Here is a 24,200-nt window from a genome sequence, read left to right on the forward strand (position 1 = left end):
AACAATGATACCCCACATAGCATCTTCGCGGAGTAACTCGGATAGACCGTGATTAGAGAACTTCCCGTATAGCAACGATGCATCAAATCTCTGACTCCACACCACCTTCGCTTCATGGCTGGTTCACTGCACTGATACCAGACCGGCTCCCCACCTGTGTAACAATTCAGCTCATCTCATCTGTCGTGTAAAACTTACTCCGCATCTCTGCAACCCGGTTGAGATCCCAAAATCCACATCCGCCAATCACATCGAGGCACACGGGCTGCGGCTGACTGAAGGCTCGGGATCACGACGCCACTAATAAAGCTTCGTATATGCACTCCAGATGTACTGTGCCCGTGGAATGGTGTGATAGTTTCCCGCGCCGGCCGGAATGCTGGGAGCCAGAAGTGTCGAGAAAGCTTAAAATGGAGCTAGAGTCTCGTGTGGTGGTGCCAGTGAAATATCCCAATCTTGCCCTTCTGCAACATGCGTCTTCTCAACCTCTATTCCGCTACTCTTTTCTTGTCCGGTGCAGCATCTGCGTACAGCTATCCAAGCAATTCGTGTGAAGACTTGGCCTTGGTACTGCCCAACCGCACCTTCTTCCCCGCAGCATCAACATACAACGCATCTATCCAATCTTATCCATTCCTTCAGCTTCGTTTGCGACCATCGTGCATTGTCCGTCCAACATCCGCAAAAGATGTAGCAATCGCCATCAATATTCTGCGAGTGAGCAACAGCACCAAGTTTGCGATCAAAGGCGGTGGTCACAACGCTAACGCCGGTTTCAATAACATCGATGATGGCGTCACAATCGACATGCAGAGCATGAACAAGGTCGAGGTCGCGAGAGGAGATCAGGTTGTGAGGGTCGGTGCGGGAGCGCTGTGGCAGGACGTTTACGACGAGGCTGAGAAGCGGGATCTGACGGTACTTGGAGGTCGCATTGGCGTCGTGGGTACAGCTGGATTCCTGACTGGAGGTAAGCTTGGATTCTTGTAACCAATCTTTGAAACTAGGAGACTAACCAACAACGCGCAGGCGGGATATCTTTCTTCAGCCCAGAGCGTGGATGGGCATGTGACGGCGTCGTCAACTTCGAGGTCGTACTCGCAAGCGGGAAGATTGTCAATGCCAACGCTACATCGCACTCTGATCTCTTCGCGGCGCTCAAAGGAGGGCAGCTCAACTTCGGCATAGTCTCGCGCTTTGACTTAGATGCCTTCCCTGCTGGTCCCATCTATGGTGGAAGAATCGTGTTTGGGCCCAACGCCACCACGCCTTTGCTTTCTGCATTTACCAATTTCAAGCTCGGGGAATATGATCCAAATGCAGCGGGCTGGGTCACTGTGCGCTACAACCATACGGCAGCGACGTTCACTCCAGTGAGCATCATGTGGTACACACGGCCAGCGCAAAGGCCTGGGGCACTTAAGGGGATTTTCGAGACCAAGCCGCAAGTCATCAATGGCATGGTTGAAGCTCCCATTAGTGAGCATACTAGGAATGCATCGAGACAAGTAGTCGCGAATCCTCAGCGCACCATCTGGGCAACGACCTCTTTCGCCGTCTCGCCAACGATCATTAATCGCATTCACACCTTGTGGAAGCGGATCGTACCTGAGATTGCAGCACAGTACGCCTACGCCAAACCAGTCGCGGAGATAACCTTCCAGGCTCTTCCTGCACCCCCTCGTAATGGCGCATCGCCCAATAGCTTAGGCTTTGGACCAGACGAAACGCCAGAGAGGGATCTGGTATTCTTGCAGATTATCTTCACATTTGAGGACGTTGCCGCTACCGATGGATTCGAAGAAGCTTTGAAGGATCTGGTAAAGCTAGTGGAGGGACTGACGAAGGAAGAGGGTGTTTTCCATCGGTACAAGTATCTGAACTTTGCAGCATCGTTTCAGGATCCGCTGGGAAGCCATGGCGGAGTTGAGTTGGGAAGGATGAGGGAAGTGGCGAGGAAGTACGATCCAACGGGTGTTTTTCAGACGCAGGTGCCGGGAGGGTTCAAGCTGTTTTGATACATATGGGCGCGAATGTGAAGAGCAACGGGCGTGAAGACATCGCGGGCGCGTCGGTGGGGTGGCTGGGACGCGTCCACGCCCGCGGGTGCGGGCGATATCGTCCAAACCCAAACTGGCTAGTGCAGGGGTGAGTTCCATCAAACCTACGCAACCACGACCGCCGTCATTTCGTTAGAAACTTGCGTCCAATATATCGAATGCGTTGCCCGTTACTATGAGCTCTACGCGATGTATCAGTGTCATTAAAGATAGAAAGTTCCAAAGGAGGCGGATGTCAAAGGCGTTCCGCTGAGCCGCCCGCGATGCTGGCGATTTAAACGCAAATGAGTACGTGTAGATGCTCCTGTACTCTGAGTTCGCAAGACAATGGTTGATCGAGACCGTACAAGGACGACCTTTATCAATGATCGCGACGAGTATCGCTTCCAGCCTTTCTTTATTAACATACTGAACGCTTTCCCGATGTCCTCAGATGGTATGGTGGACATTACGAACGACACGTTGCCTCAACTCTTAATACCACTTGCAAAATCGCTGGCAACCTATCGCTGTCTGTCTGTCTAAATTGGTCAGATGGTGAGAAAATGGAGACAGTGAAGGGCTCATGGAAGTGGCGGCTTGCATTCACTGTGATGTGAATTGCCTAGCAAATTCTCTCACTGAAAGTACTCTGTAGCACGGCCACAATATCAATACAACTCTCGGGAAAGCATCTGCCATAAGCAGCCGCGTTGCGCCTTGAGAATTATCTCCTCTCGCCACATCAACCCAGCTGTAGGTACAAATCTTCAATTACAGTCAAGCTTGGATCACATCAACAACTACCTCACAAAGTCCACGGGTTATCAATATCCACTTGCAGCCCTCGATCAACCTTTCAATACCTCGACATCGGCAGTCACACCCATATCTCGGCAGTTTACCACACCAACACCGCGCATATTCACCGTGTCAAGATGGATCCTGTGACCATTATTCTTTGGGTGTTCGTAGCCCTGCTGGAGATTTGGCTGGTCTTTGCACTTGCCTACGCCGGGCTGCAGAGATACGATGGACGGAACTTCTTCGAACGATTCGTGGCCGCTTTGCTATTCCGGTTGTAGACGACGGAGTGGAACAAGGTGGACGCATGACGCTGGACGGAGAACACACTTGGGGGAAATGGGGCTTTGCTAAAAGTGAGGTGGAGTCATCGGAATGACATGCAATGTATGCGTCGACGGGACGTCACGTAGCGTGGTCAGATCTAAGCTGGATGTGAAGTAATTCTATATTAGTCACATGTCCCTACAACTGCAGTTCGTTTACCATTTCCTCCCCTGACAGCCCCGCGAGCAGATTCTTGACACTCTCCGTAGCCATCTGTACCCGTGTCTCAATCGTAGCGCTTCCAATATGCGGTACAAGCACAGCTCTTGGCTGTTTCAGAATCGGATGATCAGCTGTGATATTGGGCTCATTCTCAATCACGTCCAAGCCAGCACCAAATATCTGCTCTTGATCCAGCGCCGTTACCAGTGCATCAGTGTCGATGATGGGGCCTCGCGCAATGTTGACGATAACAGCGAGCTTCTTCATCTTGGAGAAGAAGTCTGTACTTACGAGATGCTTGGTTTCGGGCGTGAGGGCGCATCCGACAACGACTACGTCGCTTTCTTGTGCGAGCTGGTCTGTGCTGTTCGCCGGCTCGATGGGGATGGTAGCGTTCTTGATGAGGCCAAAGTGATCCTCTTTGACGGGCTTGCCAGGCTTGGACGTGAGATAAATGACCTTCTTGATGCCGAACGGCAGTAATCTCTGCAACGAAGCCTGCGCAATCCTTCCGAATCCCAAGAAGCCGATAGTAGATCCTCGGATCTGCGGGCCCGTCATGAGCAGGGGATGCCACGGCATCTGAGGCCATTCGCCCTTTGCGACTTTCGTCATCGACTCTCCACCTCTTCTTTGGGCCATGAGAATGAGCATGATGGTGAGGTCTGCTACGGCGTCGGTGAGACATGTTGGTGTGTAGCCGAGACGTACGTCGCGTTTCTTCAGCGCGTTTCGGTCGACATGGTCGGTACCGACGGAGAATGAAGCGATGGCTTTGAGTTGAGATCCGGCTGCTTCTAAGAGTTCTTCATCGACTTTGTCTGTAAGCATGACTAGGATTCCGGTCGCACCTTTCGCGTTCTCGAGAAGCCACGGGCGCGGACATGGCTGCATGCATATTGTCAGCAACCCGTCTTCTCGCCAGTGATAGAGACCTACCTTTTCGGATTGCCATTGCACAACTTCCAAGTCTTCCTTTTTCGCATCGAGTAGTCTTTGCGCCTCATCAATCAACTGTCGCGTTACCACGACCTTGGTCTTCGCCATGTTGGTGTTGATTCGTGCAGCTGAGGGGTCACCGCGATCGGCGTTGGGCGGGGTAGAGCTCGACTTCGTCGCAGTAGCACCGTCACGAGGAGTTGGTGAGAGGTGCAGAGAAACTTGCGATAATCTTTGCATTGGAGCTGGATATGTGTCAAGCCATTACTGTCTCGAGACATCCATCTTTAGAACTTTGCTGCCGGACATCATTGGCCCGAAGCATCCGCCAATGAGCGTTGAAGTAGGAAAAGCGAATCCGCCCTCGGATGGGTCGTCTCCTTGCTTTCCAATGCTATCATGCACAGGGAAAAGAAGAGTCCCTTGTCAGACGTCCTGAAACTCGGACTCTAGAACTGGACATCTGTGGAAATACACCTCGTCGCTGCGCACGTATCGCGCCGGGAGGTGACGCTCCCAAAGTAGCAGGTACAGCCGATGCGCGCCCCACTCCTACAATATCGTCTCCTCTCCATGTGTCGCATCACTTTTGAGTCCAATTCTGCGCTGTAGTTGTTGATGATCTTTGACATATACTTCTTCTTTATTACTCCATAAAAACGAGAGGAAGCCACCACCAAGCCAAAGTCAACATGGAGGAACGAGCGCGCATCCCCGTCGCGCCACCCATCGCCAATCCACTGCCTTCGTACTGGCACGACCCCAAGTCTCATCTTGCAAATGTCTTTAAGCCTGAGGCTACAGATGGTACACAAGTCCACGATTATGTCGTCATCGGATCCGGCATCTCAGGCACAATGACCGCCTACAATGTCCTCAATACCTGGCCTGCCGCGCGCGTGCTGATGTTGGAAGCACGTGAAGTCTGCTCAGGCGCTACGGGTCGCAATGGGGGACACACCAAAGCGGCGAGCTACCGCAGCTACACACACCATGTGCAAGAGCTTGGCAAAGAAGAAGCATTAAAGATCGCCAGGCTGGAATACGCCAACATAGTTGAAACGCATCGCATGGCAGAAGAATTGGTGTTGGACTGCGAGAGTAAGTTGTGTAACACCGTCGATCTTATCTACGATAAGCCTACCTTTGAAGCGGGCAAACTGGCTATCCAGATGCTGCGGGTCGATGCGGAAGAGCAGGAGAAGGAAGTGGGAAATGCTGCTTGGTACGAGATCCATGAGGATATCGCCGATATACAGCATAAGTTCTCTGTTGCAGCGGAAAACAGCAATCCGACAATCGAGACGAAAGAGAAGCTGGCAGGCGCCTTCGAGTACGTAGCCGGTAGAATCCACGCATATCGCTTTACGACAAATTTGCTTGCGGAGTGCGTCAAGAAAGGACTGCAGCTATGTACGAACACGCCAGTCCACAACATCCGTCCCTCGGCGAAATTGGAAGGCGAGAGTGGTAACCGCTGGGATGTGTGTACCCAAGAAAGCGCCATCACATCCAAGAACGTCATCATCGCAACTAACGGCTACACACCCTACATCATGAAGGAACTGCAAGGAGCCATCGTGCCAATGCGTGGACAAATCACCGCACAGCGACCAGGAACTTCAACGAAGCTTCCAACTCCACTACCGACAACATACTCATTCATCTACCGCGATGGCTACGAGTACATGATTCCTCGGCCCTTGCCAGACGGAGGGCAGCACATTGTCATTGGTGGTGGGTTGGGCCGTCTCCCTCACGCCGGTCCGAGCGAGTACGGGACGGTTGACGATAGTACCTTGAACCCAGAGATTTCCAAGTACCTCAACGAGAGCTTGACTGGGTATTTCGGTAAAGATAATTGGGGTGAGAAGTCTAACGAAGAGGCATCGCGCCGCGTGGTACAGGAGTGGACAGGAATTATGGGCGCGACGGCTGACGGACGGCCGTTTGTGGGTGAGGTGCCAGGTAAAGAGGGCCTGTGGATATCCGCGGGGTTTAACGGCCACGGTATGGTGCTATGTTTGAAATCTGCGGAGGCGTTGGTGAAGATGATGGAAGCTGGAAGTATGAATGGGAAACCGGAGTGGTTCCCCGAAAGCTTTTTGATGACACAAGAACGATTGGAGAAGTGCAATTTCCGTGGTCGTACTGATATGCAGGTATCTGAATGATTAACCTGATAGATCATCCGCTACCAGATACTCTGATTTTACTACAACATACCCAACGATAGTGCAGATATAGTGTCCTATTGTACGATAACACCTCAACGTAACACAGCTCTCGGTAACACACTTCTTTTTCTCTTACGATCTTTCCAGTCCTCCCTTGCCTGCGCGGGTAGGTAACAGCAAATGCAGAAGACTAAACCCCATGCAGCCCCGATCAAGTGTGCCACAGCATAAGCTTTCGGCCTCGATCGCTTCAAGATGTCTTTTCTTTTTGTATGTCCAGGTCGTTCCCGCCGGAACCATTGGCACTCTGGACCTACAGTTCCTTTCAGCTCTTTTACCCATTCTTTCTTAGTATGGAACATGTCGCGTTCTCCATCTAAGCATCCATACCTCGTGTATCCTGGCCGATCCGAGCTGTGGACTTGTCCCGGACGCCTGGTGGCTATCGTAAAGTACACTTTTGCACCCCGTTCCTCGGCTTCAACAATCCACGGACGCATTATTTTGCAGATCTTGTGTATTTTCCGTGCCACACGAGGTATGGCGCTGGCTTTGAAGATGGAGATGCCAAGCTCGGTGCGGAAGGTGATGTCGAGTCGGAAGTTCGGGCCCCAGGTGCAGTCCGAAAGGGCTTTCAAATCGGATGCGAGTGTTTTGACGCTGACAGAGTCGGAGCTTCCCTCATCTAATGATCCCTTGATAGTTAAATTAGGAAGCTTCGCATCGCGTGGGGTACGTCCCACTCCGAACATGTCCGCGCTGAGAAATTCTGGGAGCTTGTTCGGCGTACTGATCTTGAAGTGCGGGTACTTTTCATAGAGTATGTCAATCATTTCCGCTGCGAAAGGTGGGTAAAAGTGCGAAATCCAGGGCGGCTCCCAACGCTTAGGTGAACTGTTCTCTTCCCGGTCTGATCTGGTATCCCCATAAAAGCGGCCGTGGAACTCCTTGAATTCCTTGAAATCATCGCAGAACTGCTGGACGTGAATTGTTTCTCGATAGTCTTGCGTGAGAATTTTAGATAAGATCATGTCGCGTATCTCACGTGGCAGGCGCGTATACGCGGCTTTGGTGATGCTGTGCAGCCTGCTCGTTGTCAGTAGATGTAGATGAGGGCGGCTTCATGGGCATATACTCATGATGATCTTGTGTCACCTGTTCATTGATTAACATGTTGAAGCAGAATATGAATGTGACATAAAAGACAGTAGCAGTTCAAGAGACTTCGAAAGACAAAGGAGGTAGCTATGGTGCCGGGGCACGGCACGCGGCGAGAGTGGCTGGATGCCTGATCGGTGGCGCAGCAATGCAAGACCGGCCATCGCTGCCGGTTACATGTATGCAATGCAAGCATTGTAATTATGTTCCGAGCTAATCGAGAGCAGCGACTGTCTTTGCGAATGCCAGTATAGAAGTTCTTGTTGATATGGTATCCAATGTCAGCTACGACAGGTAGCCTATCGAGTTTTTGAGTATACAGCTGGATGGAAGATGCAACAATTGAAGATGGAACATGACTGAGAAGGGATCGGAATGGTGACTTCAAAGATGTTTTCTAGATGCACACTTGGGATGGGAGTGAATGCTGGAGGTCTGTAGGGATAGCTTGGTCGAGTTGATGGTGCCCCACTTGGCGCGAAACGTCATCAGTGGCAGTGGAACATTCCAAGCCACGAGCCACTGCGCGGCATTCACGAGCCCAGAGCTTCAACAACCGCGACTACCTTCTACAATCACCAACAAGTCGCACACCACTCTCCTTATACACAGAACAATAGCCAATATGTCAGAGAAAACTAGCACGGAAAAGGTAAGCGAAAAAGAGACGGATGAAGGAGGAAGCCTCCACTAATAGCTGCAGCCTCCAGAGAGCCCAACTACGGCGCGTGAGCTCGACTTCGACGACGATAACGATGGCCCGGCATCCGCGACCCAAGAGAATGCTACTTCACCCTCACCAGCCTCCAAGTCTCCCAAGCCTGGCGTGCGCTTCAACGAGGAGGCCACCGAGATCCCACCCCAGAAGCCCCCACGACCAGTCGACCCCCAGGTGCAGGCGCAGAACACGCTGATTGAGGCCTTCCCCGATGTTGACCCCAACGTCGTCAAGGCGGTCTTGGTGGCCAGCGGAGGCAAGGTCGAGCCTGCCTTCAACGCGCTGCTGAGTACGTGGCTGCCTATTTGGTTCATGGTTGTGAGGGGTATAGCTAACCAGCGCAGGCATGTCGGATCCCAACTTCAAGGCCGAGGAGGCTCCTCCGCCCCAACCGCCACGCCCACAACCCCGTAGTCAGCTCGAGCAGGACGAAATATATGCGCGACAACTGGCTCAGCACTACCAAAGTCAAGGTGGTCCAGAGGGCCAGGGCGGTTACGGATCGCGTGGCCAGGGGCAGCGACAACGGCCTGGTGAGCCCGAGCGGGAGCACAGCTTCTTCGATGGTACGATCACGCGACGTCAATATGTGTAGCTACTAACACTGAGCCAGACGACCTCCCCGAGATCCGCAAGAATATCGAGCAGGGCTTCGAGGAAACAAAGCAAACCGTCACAAAGTGGATCAGCAACTTCACCAAGAAGCTCGACAGCGGCGAGATGGAAGAGTACGACAGATACGGCAACGTCCAGTACACGGGAAGGCAACCGCCACCACAGCAGAGGCAGAACTTTGGCCCATCGCAGTCAGACCAGATGCATGGCATTCGCAAGTCAGCAGAGCAGCGACGGTCGGCAGACCACAACCGCTACGATGCTGACAACCGAGTCATTGGCGACGACTTCGCAAAGCTCGAGTTGAGAGACAACGAGGGTATGCTGGAAGCACCACGCACGTGCAATAGCTGCTAACAACTTACAGGTCCTGGCCCGCGATCGTCAAGTCGCCCGCATGCCAACCCCGACCTCTTCAAGCCCACGCCCGTCTCTCCGCCCCAGAGCGGACCCGTTGACGAAGTCGACGCCCTGTACCGTAACCCATCGCCGAACAACCAGGGCAGCCAGGGTAAATCGAGCGGCAAGAAATGGCAGCCGCTCACCTCCGTCGCACCAAACCCAGAGCCCGATGACCACGACCCTTTTAGCCTTGGCGACAGCGACGATGAGGAGAAGGACGTCAAGAAGCAGGACACAAACCCTGAAGATACCGAGCGGCTAAAGAACGCTGCTCAAAATAGCGAAGGCCCAGCCTCTGGCAAGCTCAAGCCTGCGGAACGAAGTGGCAGCGTCAGTCAGAAGGACGCTACCATGGAGGCATTACTGAAGGAAGCCAAATAAGAAGCCACCTTCTATCGCCTGATGGCTATGGGATGCGCAATACGCCCTGAGCATGGAAGCTTGGCATTGCCGTTGTCCGTTGCGAATCAGTAGGTAGGATGAAAATTAACTTTACTTGTTCTATCGACCACATGTGCTTGTTGCAGTAACTTTCCTAGTCATATTTTTGCACACCTAGCCCTATCAGAAAAAACAGCTGTTTCCCTCTATCGTATCTCAACATCAGGAGATCTGGTGAGGTGGGAATTCTGTCCTTCGTTTGGCCAGATCAAGATCTGTGGCGGACCGAGATGCGTCTATGCGAACGCCTCCTCTAACACGACCCTTCCGCCCTGCGCGAAAGTTCCCAAGGAGTTGCGCGCGCCCACTCGCGTGCGTACCAAGCTGAGGTAAGCCTTCGTGTTATGCCGGGTTCATGGGTTGAGAAGTCAGATACACCGCCCCTGGATTCGCGACATAAGTGCTAGATATTGTCAGGTGCATTGCGACATTCTCTGTTGGTACATTGCCTTCGGCCATGGGGCGTCGGGTCACAACGTTTTGTGCTGGGCTGATCACGTTATTCCATCCAAGGTTTTTGACTGTACCAAGCGACCTTCCCTCAGCCTACCGCCAGCAGTCAACCCAGCTGCGATTAACCATCACAGGCAGTCCCCGGAGTTGGGGTTGATTAGATTCCATCAGCCAGGTTCCCATATGAACAGTATTGCTGTTGGACAGCATTCGTATCGAGTTCGGGTCCAAAACACTGCCACCGGAGGCTTCCCTCGCACATGTCATAGCCCAATGGTACGTCAACAGGCACCAGAGTCACAGCATACACTCTGGGATATATACTGCTTAGCAATAACTATGGCGATTTTAAGCTTCGTAACATGAATGCATTGGCTGAGAGACTTGAGAGGCTGGATCACGGACCCCCTTGTCAGCTGAAATGTACGTCAGATCTGACCACCAACCGCTCACAGCAGCCAAACTCAGCCTCTCCGCAGCGCGTCGGTAAGCAACTTCACTCGTCACAAGTCGTTCGCGCCAAGTGTAATCCTCCCGCCAGTGGCTGCATGGCGCGAGAACTTCATTGACTCTTGGCAGTATCTCTACTCCACGACAATGGTCCTTCGCATCGGTTTGTAACGGCGTGGCTCAGATTCTGCCTTCTCGTCTGCCTGAATATGGCCAGGTTCCTATCGTGGAGGGTGTTCACCTGATGGTCAGCTGGGTTATTTTGGGAGAAGAAGAAAATAACCCAGGTATGGACAGATCTCGCGGGCGATGAGGGGGCCTGGGGTCGTTGGGTATAAAGTATCAGGGCTCATGTCACATTCATCATAACTACCACTTCACCAATTTCCATATCCTCCTACACCAACATATTCATCATGGCGACCTTCATTCCCGTTAAGCTTCCACAGCAAGTCGAAGACGAGGCAGACAACCAGAACTACATCCTCTACTGGAACCATGTCGGCTTAGATCTCAACCGCGTTACACACACCTTCGATGGCCCCCAAACTGGACCTCCCATCTCTGCCAGAGCTCTAGGCATGCTCCAGCTGGCCGTACACGACACCTACTTCGTCATCAAGCCTTCTTCCGACTTCAAGACTTTCCTATCCCTCGACGCCGAAGACGAGAAGTACCGCCTGCCCGATCCAGCAGGTGCAGATGATGCTCAGCAGGCGGTAGCAGGAGCAGCTTTCACGATGCTGTCCATGCTGTACATGAGGCCTGCCGTGACTCCTGTTCCCGCTTCCATTGCCAACAGCACCTACGATCAGCTCGAGTACATCATCCAGCAGTCGATAACCAACGCACCAGGGGGCGTCGATCCGGCTTCTCCCAGTTTCACCTTCGGTAAGGCAGTAGCCATGAAGTTCTTCGACCTGCTTTTCCACCCAGAAGGTGCCAGTCAACAAGGTTATCATCCCACCGTCGGTCCTTACAAGTTCGACGATGAGCCCACGCACCCTGTTGACCTCGTCCCCCAGGATGCCAACGACCCCAATGGTCCAAAGGTCCCCAGACGCCAGTACCACGGTCCCTTCTACGGCACGAGGGCCAAGCGCTTCGCGACTCAGAGCGAGCACATCCTTGCTGACCCACCAGCCATCCGCTCCATGTCTGACGAGCAGGCGGAATACGACGATGCTCTTCGTGAAGTCTACACCATGGGCGGAGCACCTGCCCTCAACACCACCAAGCGCACTCCCCACCAGACTGTCCAGGGAATGACGTGGGCCTACGACGGCTCAAAGTTGATCGGCACCCCACCCAGACTGTACAACCAGATCGTCCGCAAGATCGCAGTTCGATACAAGAAGGACCCCGCGTCCCTGACCAGCGAGGCCAACAACGCTGACTTTGCTCGTCTCCTCGCGCTTGTCAACGTAGCCCTGGCCGACGCAGGCGTCTTCTCCTGGAAGGAGAAGTGGGAATTCGAATTCTGGCGCCCACTCTCTGGTGTCCGCGACGATATCCTCCGTGACCCCACACGCGTAGACCGTGGCGACCCATTCTGGCTGACGCTCGGCGCCCCAGCTACAAACTCAGATGCTCTTCCCTTCAAGCCGCCCTTCCCCGCCTACCCCTCTGGACACGCCACATTCGGCGGTGCAGCCTTCCAAATGGTACGCAGGTACTACAACGGCCGCATCGGAAGCTGGCAGGACGACGCGCCCGACAACATCGCCATCGACTTTGTATCCGACGAACTCAACGGCATCAGCCGCGATCTCCGCCAACCCTACATGCTCGAACGCGAGATCACCGACCAACCCGGTACCGTGCGCACGCGTGTGCCCCGCCAGTTCTCTTCGTGCTGGGAGATGATGTTTGAAAACGCCATCTCGCGCATCTTCCTGGGTGTGCACTGGCGCTTCGACGCCGCGGCCGCAAAGGACATTTTGGTGCCTACCACAAAGAAAGATATCTACGCCGTCGATGACGCGGGTGCTGCTCTGTTCAAGAACCCAGAGGACATCAGGTACAAGACTAGGGGTACGAGGCAGGGTATCGAGGGTGACTACCCCATCGGTGGTGTGCCTCTGGGCATGGAGATTGCGAATGAGATCTTCGCCAACGGACTCAAGCCTACGCCGCCCAACTTGCAGCCTATGGTGCCGCAGATGCCGCAGCCGCCGCAGGATCAAAACCCGGTGCCGGAGGAACCGCCCAGGAAGAGAGAGGGGTTGGCGGAGGCGAAGAACGAGGATCAGGTTCCTATGATGGATGTGGAGCCCTAGATGGAGACATGTGAGTGCGTGAAGATTGGGAGCGTTCTCGTTAGTTCAGAACTTCAGTCCTTTCCTGTATGGCACAATAGTATCGGAGATAGATGTAGATTGCAGAATACATATATTGTTTTACTATCATGGTGGTGCTGCACCGGTTGCTCAAAGCTTGATGCCGTGAGAGAAGAGAGGAGGCCGGGACGTATAGACGGCCCTGCCTGGAGGGCTCTGATAGGCTGCACAGGGCCGATCCTGGCCCTATCTGCCAAGACTGCTGCGATCTACAGATGCTGCAGAACCTTCCTAATCGGGTAGCTGGCCCTGTCTGGCCAATCAAGTCCCGTTCCACAGGAGCAGCGACCCACAGTGCCCTCCCCACCGCAATCCACGGTTTTTGAAAAGACTTCCTAATTGAGTAGCTGGACCTACAGACAGAGCCCTGGTTGGTCCGGCAGGGACAGAGCCCTTCCTGCTGTGACTGACGGCTAGCCTCCCTCCTTCCCAAAGTCATGCCAGTTCGCGTGAACCAGAAAAATCAGACCCATGTCCTCAAGGACATGAGGCCTCTCCATTTGGACGAGCTCCTTGCATAGTGCGCATGGGCGCGCAAACCTCCCATCGTCGGACCAAGTGCTATGTTCTATTTCTCATAGCAGTGGGATGTTTCCGCCACGCTGCGAGCGTCGCCAGGAGGGCTACACCGCTGATAACTGCGCAAGCCGCAAGTGTCTCGTTGAAAGCATCTGAGTATGTCTGGCGAATAGCAAAGACTTTGTTTGGAGAAAGGGTCCGCATAGACTCAGCAAGTGACTCCAACTGCGCGCCCTCTACAATCAGCGAGTCGAGAAGCTCTTGACGCTCTTTGATGCCCAGAATAGCCGTTGACGCGGCAATACCAACGCTACCCCCTAGCACACGCACTTGCGCCATCAGGCCTTGTGCGACTGCGGTGTCGCGTGGCTCCGATTCAATGCCAGCTAGTAGAGTCGAATTGCTGACTGTCAATCCGAAGCCCAATCCGACAAAAGCCTGCAGACCATAGGCTCGAGCTTGCGGGGCGAAAGTGTTATCGAGTGTAGACAAAGTTGCGGTTCCAATAAGCATGAGGGCAGCACCAATGACGTTGACTGCAAACGTGTTATTCTTCTTACTCGACGCCGCACCAGCGAGAGTCGATCCGATGGCAGAGGACCCAAGCATTGGCAGCAAAGCGACACCCGACCCAAGAGCACTCTTCCCGTTGACGACCTGGAATCGCGTTGGCAGCGAGTATATGATGACGAAGTAAGGGAAGCCTATCAACAATGTCGTGGCGAGTGCAGACATGTAGACCCTGTTCTTGGCTAGTCGCATTGGGAAGAGCGCAGCAATCGCGTCAGGCCAACGTCTTGCAATGAACCACTCCCAAACGAAGAGCGCAGCGAAGCAGAGCACACCAACGACGAGCGGAGCAACGAAGAGGGCAGACGACCAGATGGAGCTGTTCATGAGGACGTGGATGCCGGCTTGCTGGAATGCAATGACAAAGGGCACGGAAGCAGCGACCAATAGAAGGAAGCCTAGGAAGTCAATCTGTTTGAATCTGCGACGACTGACGCCGCGGATGAGGGCGTCGTTGGACCAAACCAGTACGAAAATGATCAACGGAATGATTCCGATCGGGGCGTTGATCCAGAAAATCCACCGCCAGGATGTGTAGCTGGTAATGACACCGCCCAACACCGGCCCCAGGATGCCCGACATCGCAATAATGGCTCCTGCCATAGCGCCCAGCATCCCGATCACGCGCGGCGGGCTGATCTCGCCCAGTATGACGAAGCCCACTGAATACAAGCCTGAGCCACCAACTCCCTGTAGCGCACGCATAGCGATAAGCTGTTCGAGAGATTGAGCGAAGCCACAGCCGACTGAAAAGGCGAGAAAGATGACATAGGCGGCGAGGTAGGCGTTGCGGCGACCGATTACGTCGGAGAGGCTTGCGAAGATGGCGGTACAGCCAATGTACGCGAGTGTGTAAGATAAGGCAATCCAGTTCACCTTGGACAAGGACTGGAAGTCGACTCCGATTGTGTAGATGGCGGTTGCGATGATTGATGTGTCCAGGAATGAGAGGAATAGGCCAATGCATATACTAGGCAGTGCGCATTAGCTAAGTGATCATAAGGAGGTTTTACGGTACCTTTACCTGATATACAAACACACCAACTTCCATGTTGCAATTCCAGGCGCTGTAGTAGGACTGGAGGTGGTCTCGGGTCCAATAGTCGACTGAGCCCGCTTTTCTTCATCGTCGGTGATGTTGAGGGGTTCTAGAGCCATTGGCGTACTGGAGGGTTTCTCGACGTTCATGTTAGTGTGTCTGGGTAGTTCGCGACGAAGGTTGTGGGGTAAGTAGTCGCGTGAACTAGGCGAGTTTGCTGTTTACGTGCCTCGACGTGGAAGGAGGACAAAGATCAGGCGCGTCCTAGCACGGGATAACCAAACGCAGAAGTGACGATACACCCGCCCCTCTTATGCCATTCACTTCATCATCGTCACTTCCCCGATTCTCTATTTTGGTGCGTAAAGCGATTCGAGGTGAACGCATTCTGTGCCGCGTGGTAGCATTGCTGCGCCGACGCCGAGGTATGTTAACGATGCTTACGGCCGTTGTCGTTTGGATGAGAGATCTTGCAGGGTCGTCATTTACCCGCAGCCGATCTGGCCAAAGTTGGGGCGTACGCCTTGCATTCAACGTTTTCCCGTACGTCGCTTATGGCTTCCTAACTGGCTCTTTACTGTCGCACAGCTTACATTGTAGCAACCATGAAAAGCAACTAATGCGCCAGTAATCTTTTGGTGGTCAGAGAGGTGACGCTTGCATGTCTAATTCGATTCGGCTCGCTCAGAACTTCCAGACTTCTACAAGAGCGTTTTGGCGGGGTAGCGGTGGTGGTGATTTGTTGTTCGGATTCCGAAATGGTGGTTCGACTTGTCAACGCGCGCGCCAGGACGAAGCACATGACAGCGTCTCGACGATTTACTGTGCGAGCCAGCATTGCTTTTCTGGTAAATACGAACATTCCTGTACGCTCAAAATTGTCTGATAGCGGCCTGTCAGGCCGTACGAATGGAGAGACAGTGTATTGTTCGCGCGATTTAGTCGTCAACGCTCTTCTTCCCGCCTCCACTTCAAATATGGTATCAGCTCTGCAGAGGTAGGGGTACGAAGTCAGTATATGTCTCACATGCACTTCGTACAGTCAGAACTTACCCTTGTCGGTCGGCACAACTCTTTTCCATTCGGGCTCAACACCGCTCGTAGATTCGATGCCCCTCAGGCGGTCGCGATAGAAGATGCGATAGCTGTCAAGCGCATACGCACCCATGCCCGGCAGGTGCGCAATCTCCCAGCCTTCTCTATCGTCGTCAGGTCCCAAGATCTCTCCTGGCTTGACATCTGCACCACATCCACGGTCAGGATAATGTAACCTCCTGTACCTTCGCTCTTTACACGGAGGAGCGGAAAGCCAGGCTTCAGCCAGTGCTATAAGGCGGGCCGCTCGAATCCGGTGGAGGCCTATGGGCTGCAACATTGTTGTCAGATCTTCAAGAGATGCGGTGGAGAGCTCATTTGGCGATGGATAGGCTACGAGTAAACTGAAGAGCACTGGACGTGCCATTTGGCCCCGAGTCTGGTTCCATAGGATCGCTTGGACTACCAATGCATACAAGCTGTCGCATACACGCTCTTGAATGAGGCCATACTTTGCAGGCTGGAGTTCAAAAGGAAAACCTGGGGGTGTTGCGATGACGACTGGGTGGTCTTCAGTATCTACCCGGGTGGGCGTTCTAGCTGAAGGCTTGCGTGTTTTAGGTGCGGCATTGATCTTTCGCTTCCCTCGTGGAGTGTCAGAAGTCGTTCGACGGCTTCGCAAAGTAACTGCCATAGTCAAGCATCAGATTTAATGTTTGTAAGAAGACCACTGAGCAGTCAGACATGCATCTCAACCGGCATACTTCTGGGAACCAGAGGTTCTGTGCGTGAAGCTTGCAGCCAGTTCCATGACGCTAATAGAAAGTCAATGATGCAATGCGTCATTGAAACACGGCGTCCAGCTAGATGGGCCTATCCTGACACTGAACGGAATATGCTTTATCATTTTTGTAGGGTGTTTCAAGATAACAAAGAAGTTCCTGTCGAAACGCAGCTTCCCAGCGCAGAAGAAGAAGAAGAATGAGGCTCCTGGCATGATAAGCCTCGTTCTTGGAAGCCGCCCCACCACCCGCGACCCACTCGGCAAGAGCCCGGCACCCATCGGAATCGATCAAACAGTCAGCCCTCTATCCAATGCGCCTCTCGAAAACCCTAACAACAAACAAATATGTCTTTTAATGACGACCTCGACGATGACGACACGCTCGTATCCAGCCCGCGCATCAAATACGAAGGCGAAGACACGAGCCCTACTACCGATCGCGAATTGAAGGCTTGGTATGCGTACCCAATCGCAGCCGAAGTCTTCGCTGTAGTCGCTGTCGGTACGTCATAGCCTTCTCTTTCACCCAGCCCACACAACCACCACCATACACATGTATCGATTTTCGCGTCTTACTTACGAATTCAAGGCGCGTTCCTCCCAGTCATCCTCGAGCAACTCGCACGAGAAAATGGCGTCTTTTTCTCTGATCACTCAAAGCCGTGTGTCGACCATACCGCATCCGGAAAACTCCGGATACGTGACGATGCAGACCAGAAAGCCGGAGGAGACTCTGAGCAATGCATGGTGAGATACCTGGGGAGGGACATGTCAACGAGTAGTTTCGCCATGTACACGTTCTCTACGGCTGTATTACTTCAAGCAGTGGTCTTGATATGTTTCAGTTCCTTCGCCGATCATGGTAAGTCATTATGCTCAATATCTCACATCTTTAACAAGTACTAACATATTACCAAGGCCCATACCGCAAGAAGATGCTCATGTTCACATCGTACATGGGCTCACTAGCCAGCTGTCTTTTCATCTTCATTTCACCATCACTATACTATCTCGCTCCTATTCTAGTCATCGTCGGAGTTGCGAGTCTAGGCTGTTCATTCGTCCTGCTAAACGCATTCTTACCACTGCTCGTTGCCAATCATCCAGATAACAATACGCTTGGGAAATCGTCATCTTCCGACTCCGCCTCAGACGTCGAGCTGGAGTCCTTGAACCCGGCCAATGGGTTATCTTCCACTCACGCCCGCTTCGATCCGGATAGGTTGAAGCGAGATCTAGAACGAAGCGCGCAAATCTCTAGTAAAGGCGTGGGATATGGCTACATGTCAGCCGTCTTCGTCCAGATCTTGAGTATCCTGATCATAGTCCTCTTCAACAAGACCGCCCTTTCCAAAACGTCGCCCAGTCTCTCCATCCGTATGATTCTATTAATGGTCGGTCTCTGGTGGGCTATATTCTCCATCCCAACACTACTGTGGCTACGTCCAAGACCAGGTCCACCACTACCCACACAGACTGCGCAGAGCTTTGCCGGAGGAAAGTCATCGTCAAAGATAAGAACGTTTTTGTTCTACACATCCTTCTCATTGCGCAGCTTCTACGGCACACTGCGAAGAGCCATAAAGTTACGGCAGACGCTCCTTTTCCTGATATCGTGGTTCCTGCTGTCGGATGCCGTGGCCACCATCTCTGGAACGGCTGTCCTCTTCGCACGCACCGAGTTGCACATGGGTACCATTGCCATCGCGCTACTATCCATCACATCTATCGGATCTGGCATCGTAGGCGCGTTTGCATGGCCGCATGTGCAACGGCGCTTTGCTCTACAGCCAAAGACTGTACTACTGTGTTGTGTAGCGGGCATGGAGATCATCCCTCTTTATGGCTTACTCGGATACATACCCATATTCAAGAGTTTGGGGTTCATTGGTCTGCAGAAGGCGTGGGAGATCTACCCCATTGCGGTGATTCACGGGATAGTCATGGGTGGTATATCTTCTTATGCGCGATCTGTCTACGCGCCTTTGATACCCGAGGGCAGTGAAGCAGCGTTCTTTGCGCTGTATGCTGTTACGGATAAAGGTAGCAGTGCATTCGGCCCAGCTCTTGTCGGGTTCATCGTTGACCAGGCGGCCACGATACGTCCAGCTTTCATCTTCCTGGCGGTCTTGGTGGTATTGCCGGCACCGTTGCTGTGGCGGTTGGATGTGGAAAAGGGGAGAGAAGATGCGCGCGCCATGGCAGACGGAGATGTCCAGGGACGGGGAACGTACGAGAGGGTTCGTGAAGAGTAATGAGCCGACAACTGAAGTCGGTGGGTATGATATTCATGTTCCGTAGATGCTAGTACGCCGCCCAATGCTGTCAACGCCAAAATGATAATGATCACACGCTTTAAGTCCTCTCTTCCACCTTCGGGCGCTTACTGTCCCGGTCGTGATCATCGCCGAACCTCTTCCTCTCGCCAAGTGGCTTCGCGTTTGCGCCAGAAGGGCCCTCTCTATCCCGATCTCTTCCGCCATAAGCATCAGGTCTGAATCTCTCGTCGACACCGAAATCGCCCTTGTCTCTCCGCGGCCGGTCATCACCGAAGTCACCCCATTTGCCGGTATCTTCGGTCTTCATGTCCCTATAGCGTGTCCGACCCTTTTTGCCCAGTTTTGTCATGTCTCTGATCTGCATGTACTCGGGAAGAATCTCGCGATTCGTCTCGTCTTCGAAGCGCGCGTTCATGAGGTTCCTTCTATCCACACCCAGTTCCTTGAGCTCGTCTGTGAAGAAGGCGCCCTTGTGGAAGTACTTCTGCATGTATTGCATTTGCCCACGGTCGCCTTTTTCTTCTTGTTGCTTTTCGATGAAGGCGCGGTCTTCGGCTTCGCGTTCGGCGACGGATAAGTTGCGGCGGCGCTCGATCTCTGCGCGCTCTGCTTCGGCTTCTTCGATCGCGAGACGTTCGCGCTTAATACGCTTGAGCTCGCGCAGCTTCCAGGCGGCATATTCGGCGTCGGGGTCAACGCCGTCTGTGTCGTCGATGGCGTTGATGTCGGCGTCTTCCACGTCGTCATCCCAGTCTTTCTTGCCCGCTGCCTTTTCCGCTATGCGCTGCTCGACCTGCTCTTGTACAAGCGCCCTGTTTTGCTCCTGCCGCCGTGCTTCCTCTTCTGCCGCTATCTCCTCTGCTGATTTGACAGGTGCGACTTTGTTCCGCTCGTTCTTCTTCAGAAACACTGGGCGCAGTAGTTTCTTCGGTGCCTCTTCTTCGCTACTTGACTCCTCCTCAGAAGACTCTTCTTCACTGCCGCTGCCGCTTTCACTGCCGCTGCCATCTTCGCCGCCCTCCTCTTCCTCGCTTTCTGTTTCGAACTCGTCTTCTAGCGCCTTGCGCTCCGCCTCGGATTTCTGCCGCGATGCAAGTTTTGCTTTGAGCGCAGACTTGGGAAACGACGATGCGATGGGCGCGGGTTTTGGTTTCGCGAAAGGTTTTGGCTTTGGCTGTTCCTCCTCCGACTCTGATTCCGAGCTCGAGCGTTCTTCGGGTTCAGGTGCAGCTGTGGGTTTGCCGGCGAATTGGCGCGTTCGCACGGGTTGCGCGGTGAGTTTCTTGGATTTTGGTGGCGGCATAGTTACGGTTTGTAGAGGTGGGACGGAGTATAGAGGAAATGTGCAAACCTAGAGTGAACCGTGAACGCGCTGCCGCGGCTCTTGCAAGCGGCTTGGCGCGCGTAACGCTGTACGACACACTTCGTACTGTACCAAGTTTCCCAAAATCACTCCGTAGGCAACAACCCACATACGAACAAGTCTACGAACGATTTCAAACACTTTGCGCCCTCCTCATGCACATGATATCCCGCGCACACCCTCCCATATCCGCTAGTTGCGTTGCTATGAATTTAATGCTCAATTAGACGTAGTGTTTTGCCTTCCAAATATATTACTCACCCATTTCTTCCCTGAGATCCCCCCACCGAACAAGTGATCGCCGACCTGTCCAGCCTTTGTCGATGAATTGATCGGTTCCATGCCATAGACTTGTACTTCGTCTTAGAACTTATTACCAAATAGACTTGGACATGCAGAGGAGGATATGTACCCGGACGCATGCACCGAGCTTGAGCATGATGATATCTACCAGATTGAGCTACCTGGATAGCATATGAATGTCCGCTCAGGCTATCTCATACCCAATTCATGAACATACACTCGTTCTAAAGCATAACCGAGTCAAACCCACCAGTTGTACGTGGATCTAAAGCCTTGCAGAAATCATCAGTGTACTCTCAGTTACCAACAGCCTTCTTATGTACCAAGAGAGAAGAGCATGAATTAAGACATGCCGCTAAGTTTCACTCGATGGAATATGTAAAGTAAGAGTGAGGTAGTTGTAGTTCATTTTGGATTATACACCCTTTGAGGGTTTGCTATTCTAATGCATTGGTGCTTCGCACACAATAATCCTTGGACTCGGACCTACGCAAGTCGGCCTCTCGGAACGCCATCATATCAAGCCCTGTAACACGAACACATAAAGTGTCGATCAGGCAAAAGACTACATATACAATAACGCCTGTTGATGCAGTGGTAATGTAAAGAAAGTGCTGATCAAATCTATTGATCAATGAAATGCTCACCGAAAGTACCACCCAATGCAATGCACGCTCGAACGCAGCAAATATCATGTCCTCTGGACTAAAGGATGGGCAATCAATGTAAGCCCAGAAAATTCGTAAAGTTGTTACACGAAGGTAATGAGTGGCCGTTCACCTGAATACAGGTTGTTGGGGAACAGGAAGTTGGTTGAACTGGTTGGTCTCAGGCCATGCACTCCGGTCCATGTATGGTAGGAGGCCAGAACGACGGTCAGTCATCGGTTGACCCAGAGGCTGATACTGCATTTGGTCGTATCTGATGTTCCTTGCAGGGTTGTGAATGGACGTCTGAGGTGGAGGCACAAGTAGTGTCTGCACGGTACGAACCGGTCGGTAAGGAGACTGGCGCTGATTAAGGAAATGGGATGGCGATAATTGTCTCGTGCCCGTTGCCGGGAAGGCGCCTACTGGAGAGGAACCTGCAGACTGTGGGTAAGGACTGATTTGACGAGACTGATCGGTAGAGGGCGTGTAATTGTGGGCGTAAGGCGGTGGGGCCGACGATGTTGGTGTGCTAGTCGGTTGCTGCCATTGGACGGGCGGAGGGTACACCATGGCCATGGAGCGGCCACCGGGAACTGGTAGCGGAAGGTCTGACCAGTTCTTCATCTGGGCCGGCGGCATCTGCTGAGGTGGAGGTATCGAAAGACTTGGCAGAGGGGGTAAGCGATTCACGGATGGTGGTGGCTCGAATGACCTATTGACGGGCGTCTGCAGGGTCGGAATCGGGGGTGCATTGCTGTAGGGGCCAGGTGCAAATCCATGGGCCTGTCGCTTCATTGGGGGCTCGATACTGTAATCAGCGCTGCGTTTGCGTTGAATGGGTCCGAGTTCCGGAAGGGCGCCGATCGGGGATACCGTGGCCGACGTGGCCTGTGGTTGCAAAAGCGGGGTATTGGAGAATGCCATGTGGCTCGGGGAGTACATCATCGTCGTCGGTGGTGACGTTTGCTGCTGGGTTGGTGGTGAAGGAACAAAGTTCTGCGGGAGGCCTAGCATGTTCTGAGGGCCGACTGGGCTTACAGCACCGGAGGCCGGAATCTTGGATGCTCGATCGAAGAAAGTTCCGAACTTGCCCAGAATACCGTGCCACTCGTTCCACTTCTCCTTTGATGTGAAAAGACTGTATCGCATGTTGCTGAGGAATTCGACCTCCATGATGTGCACCTCCTGTACCGAGATACCCGAGACCTCGGCCCATGTCTTGTTCGTGTACGTGTTGTCGTCGAGGAACTTGTTGCCGAGCATGAGAGCTACAGTCAGTAGACGGTATTCGCTGCCAGGTTTTCCCTTGACAGTGGGGTTGGTCTGCTTGAGCCTGTAGATGAAAAGCAGTGCCAAGAGAATGACATTTTGGGCAACCTGTGTGGTCGTCAAGATGGTCGCTACCCACTTCCTGAAACCAGTTGTAGGATGTGCATCGGGAACGAGCGGCTGCATGGGCTGGCGTGGTGAGGCAGTATCAAGTACTTGCTTGAGCGTGGCCGAGCTCTCGAACCAGAAGAGGCATGTCACCTGGATGGATGGTTAGTGGTTGCCCGTGAGATGATGGAGCCTGGAATTACCTCTGCTGCTAATTGGAGAAGACCCTCTTGTGGCGTGCTGATGGTCGGCGGAATCTTGAGGTTTGGTGATATGGTGTACTTCTTCCTCGGTGTCTGAGCCATCTCTTGTGCCTGTGGTTGTTGCCTTGGCGGGCTGGGACTTCTGGGAGCTGCTGCTGATCTGGAGTTGCCGATTGCAGGCAGTTGGTAGCCGTACTGATGCCCTGCACCTTGGTTCGGCGGTAGTGAGACCACCCTCACTGCTGAGCCGGGAAGTTCTGGAGGTGTTAGGGGAGCTCGGGGGGCTTGCTCATAGCTGTGAGAGAGACTGGGGTAGGGAAGGTGCATCGTGGCGTCGAGCTTGGAGGAGCTGCGAGGTGCCGTGGCATACAGGTTGAAGGGAGGCTCCCGCGGCAGGGCGTGAGGCATTGGGCGAGGGAGCTGTAGCTCGAGCATGTGGACGGCAAGAGGACGGAGACGGTGAGGTGAGGTGAGTGGTGAAAGGCGGCGAGGTCAATGTGAGCAGGCGGTCATGTCCAGCAACTATTGTTTGCACGCTATCCTCTTCACTCAACCTTGGTTTGGCAGGAGGATGTCGACGACGGAGAGGTTGGCCTGTGGACGGGAGCAGGAGCTAGGCCAATCAAAGCCAGGCTATATCCGGGACACGGCAACGACGCTTGCAACTAGACTTGTAGGAGGAGAGGGTCTGGCAAAGGAGAGTGCAGAGGGACACAATAAAGAGACGTCAGGCCCGGTGAGCGTCCTGGCCGTGTGGTGCTATACCGGGAGCGGCTTGGTGTTGGGTGTGGGTAATGGTGGTGAGTGATTGTGACTGTAGGGAGGCGGATTGTCGGGGGCCCGCACGCTGGCATGGCAGACATGGCTTGGGGCCGTTGGATTTGAATAAAACATAGGTAATTCACACACACGGAGTCGTGAAGGCTCGGAAGGTTCCAGGCAGGAGCGAGCAGGGTAGGAGGAACGCCCCAAGAGGCTGATCCAGGACCCAGAAGGAGAAGCCGCGCTCTGACATCAACCGCGCCTGGAAGGAGCTAGGGGCGCACGGCCGCCA

The 24,200-nt window shown here is 53.4% G+C and overlaps 9 protein-coding genes across 9 annotated transcripts; 5 read left to right on the forward strand and 4 right to left on the reverse strand.

Moving 5' to 3' along the window:
- Positions 1 to 471: 471 nt before the first annotated feature.
- J4E87_004507 (uncharacterized protein) lies at positions 472 to 2,018 on the forward strand (the record flags this gene model as incomplete). The annotated part of the gene is made up of 2 exons (XM_049376128.1): positions 472 to 970; positions 1,030 to 2,018. The coding sequence occupies 2 exons, from the start codon at positions 472 to 474 to the stop codon at positions 2,016 to 2,018; spliced, it is 1,488 nt and encodes a 495-aa protein (XP_049234337.1).
- Positions 2,019 to 3,308: 1,290 nt separating this feature from the next.
- Positions 3,309 to 4,511, reverse strand: J4E87_004508 (uncharacterized protein; the record flags this gene model as incomplete). The annotated part of the gene is made up of 2 exons (XM_049376129.1): positions 3,309 to 4,220; positions 4,272 to 4,511. 2 exons carry the CDS (start codon positions 4,509 to 4,511, stop codon positions 3,309 to 3,311), a joined length of 1,152 nt encoding a protein of 383 aa, XP_049234338.1.
- A 452-nt stretch (positions 4,512 to 4,963) lies between these two features.
- On the forward strand, positions 4,964 to 6,445 carry J4E87_004509 (uncharacterized protein; the record flags this gene model as incomplete). The annotated part of the gene is made up of 1 exon (XM_049376130.1): positions 4,964 to 6,445. The coding sequence occupies one exon, from the start codon at positions 4,964 to 4,966 to the stop codon at positions 6,443 to 6,445; it is 1,482 nt and encodes a 493-aa protein (XP_049234339.1).
- Positions 6,446 to 8,231: 1,786 nt separating this feature from the next.
- J4E87_004510 (uncharacterized protein) lies at positions 8,232 to 9,722 on the forward strand (the record flags this gene model as incomplete). The annotated part of the gene is made up of 5 exons (XM_049376131.1): positions 8,232 to 8,258; positions 8,310 to 8,613; positions 8,669 to 8,890; positions 8,938 to 9,258; positions 9,307 to 9,722. The coding sequence occupies 5 exons, from the start codon at positions 8,232 to 8,234 to the stop codon at positions 9,720 to 9,722; spliced, it is 1,290 nt and encodes a 429-aa protein (XP_049234340.1).
- Positions 9,723 to 11,101: 1,379 nt separating this feature from the next.
- J4E87_004511 (uncharacterized protein) lies at positions 11,102 to 12,964 on the forward strand (the record flags this gene model as incomplete). The annotated part of the gene is made up of 1 exon (XM_049376132.1): positions 11,102 to 12,964. One exon carries the CDS (start codon positions 11,102 to 11,104, stop codon positions 12,962 to 12,964), a length of 1,863 nt encoding a protein of 620 aa, XP_049234341.1.
- A 621-nt stretch (positions 12,965 to 13,585) lies between these two features.
- Positions 13,586 to 15,271, reverse strand: J4E87_004512 (uncharacterized protein; the record flags this gene model as incomplete). The annotated part of the gene is made up of 2 exons (XM_049376133.1): positions 13,586 to 15,083; positions 15,159 to 15,271. The coding sequence occupies 2 exons, from the start codon at positions 15,269 to 15,271 to the stop codon at positions 13,586 to 13,588; spliced, it is 1,611 nt and encodes a 536-aa protein (XP_049234342.1).
- A 2,045-nt stretch (positions 15,272 to 17,316) lies between these two features.
- J4E87_004513 (uncharacterized protein) lies at positions 17,317 to 19,226 on the forward strand (the record flags this gene model as incomplete). Its single annotated transcript, XM_049376134.1, has 3 exons — positions 17,317 to 17,473; positions 17,561 to 17,833; positions 17,890 to 19,226. 3 exons carry the CDS (start codon positions 17,317 to 17,319, stop codon positions 19,224 to 19,226), a joined length of 1,767 nt encoding a protein of 588 aa, XP_049234343.1.
- Positions 19,227 to 19,326: 100 nt separating this feature from the next.
- On the reverse strand, positions 19,327 to 20,553 carry J4E87_004514 (uncharacterized protein; the record flags this gene model as incomplete). Its single annotated transcript, XM_049376135.1, has 1 exon — positions 19,327 to 20,553. The coding sequence occupies one exon, from the start codon at positions 20,551 to 20,553 to the stop codon at positions 19,327 to 19,329; it is 1,227 nt and encodes a 408-aa protein (XP_049234344.1).
- Positions 20,554 to 21,692: 1,139 nt separating this feature from the next.
- Positions 21,693 to 23,554, reverse strand: J4E87_004515 (uncharacterized protein; the record flags this gene model as incomplete). The annotated part of the gene is made up of 2 exons (XM_049376136.1): positions 21,693 to 23,096; positions 23,147 to 23,554. 2 exons carry the CDS (start codon positions 23,552 to 23,554, stop codon positions 21,693 to 21,695), a joined length of 1,812 nt encoding a protein of 603 aa, XP_049234345.1.
- Between the last annotated feature and the right edge of the window lie 646 nt (positions 23,555 to 24,200).

Source organism: Alternaria ethzedia (assembly GCF_023757985.1).
Source record: "Alternaria ethzedia strain BMP 0044 chromosome Unknown scaffold_8, whole genome shotgun sequence".
Taxonomy (NCBI): Eukaryota; Fungi; Ascomycota; class Dothideomycetes; order Pleosporales; family Pleosporaceae; genus Alternaria; species Alternaria ethzedia.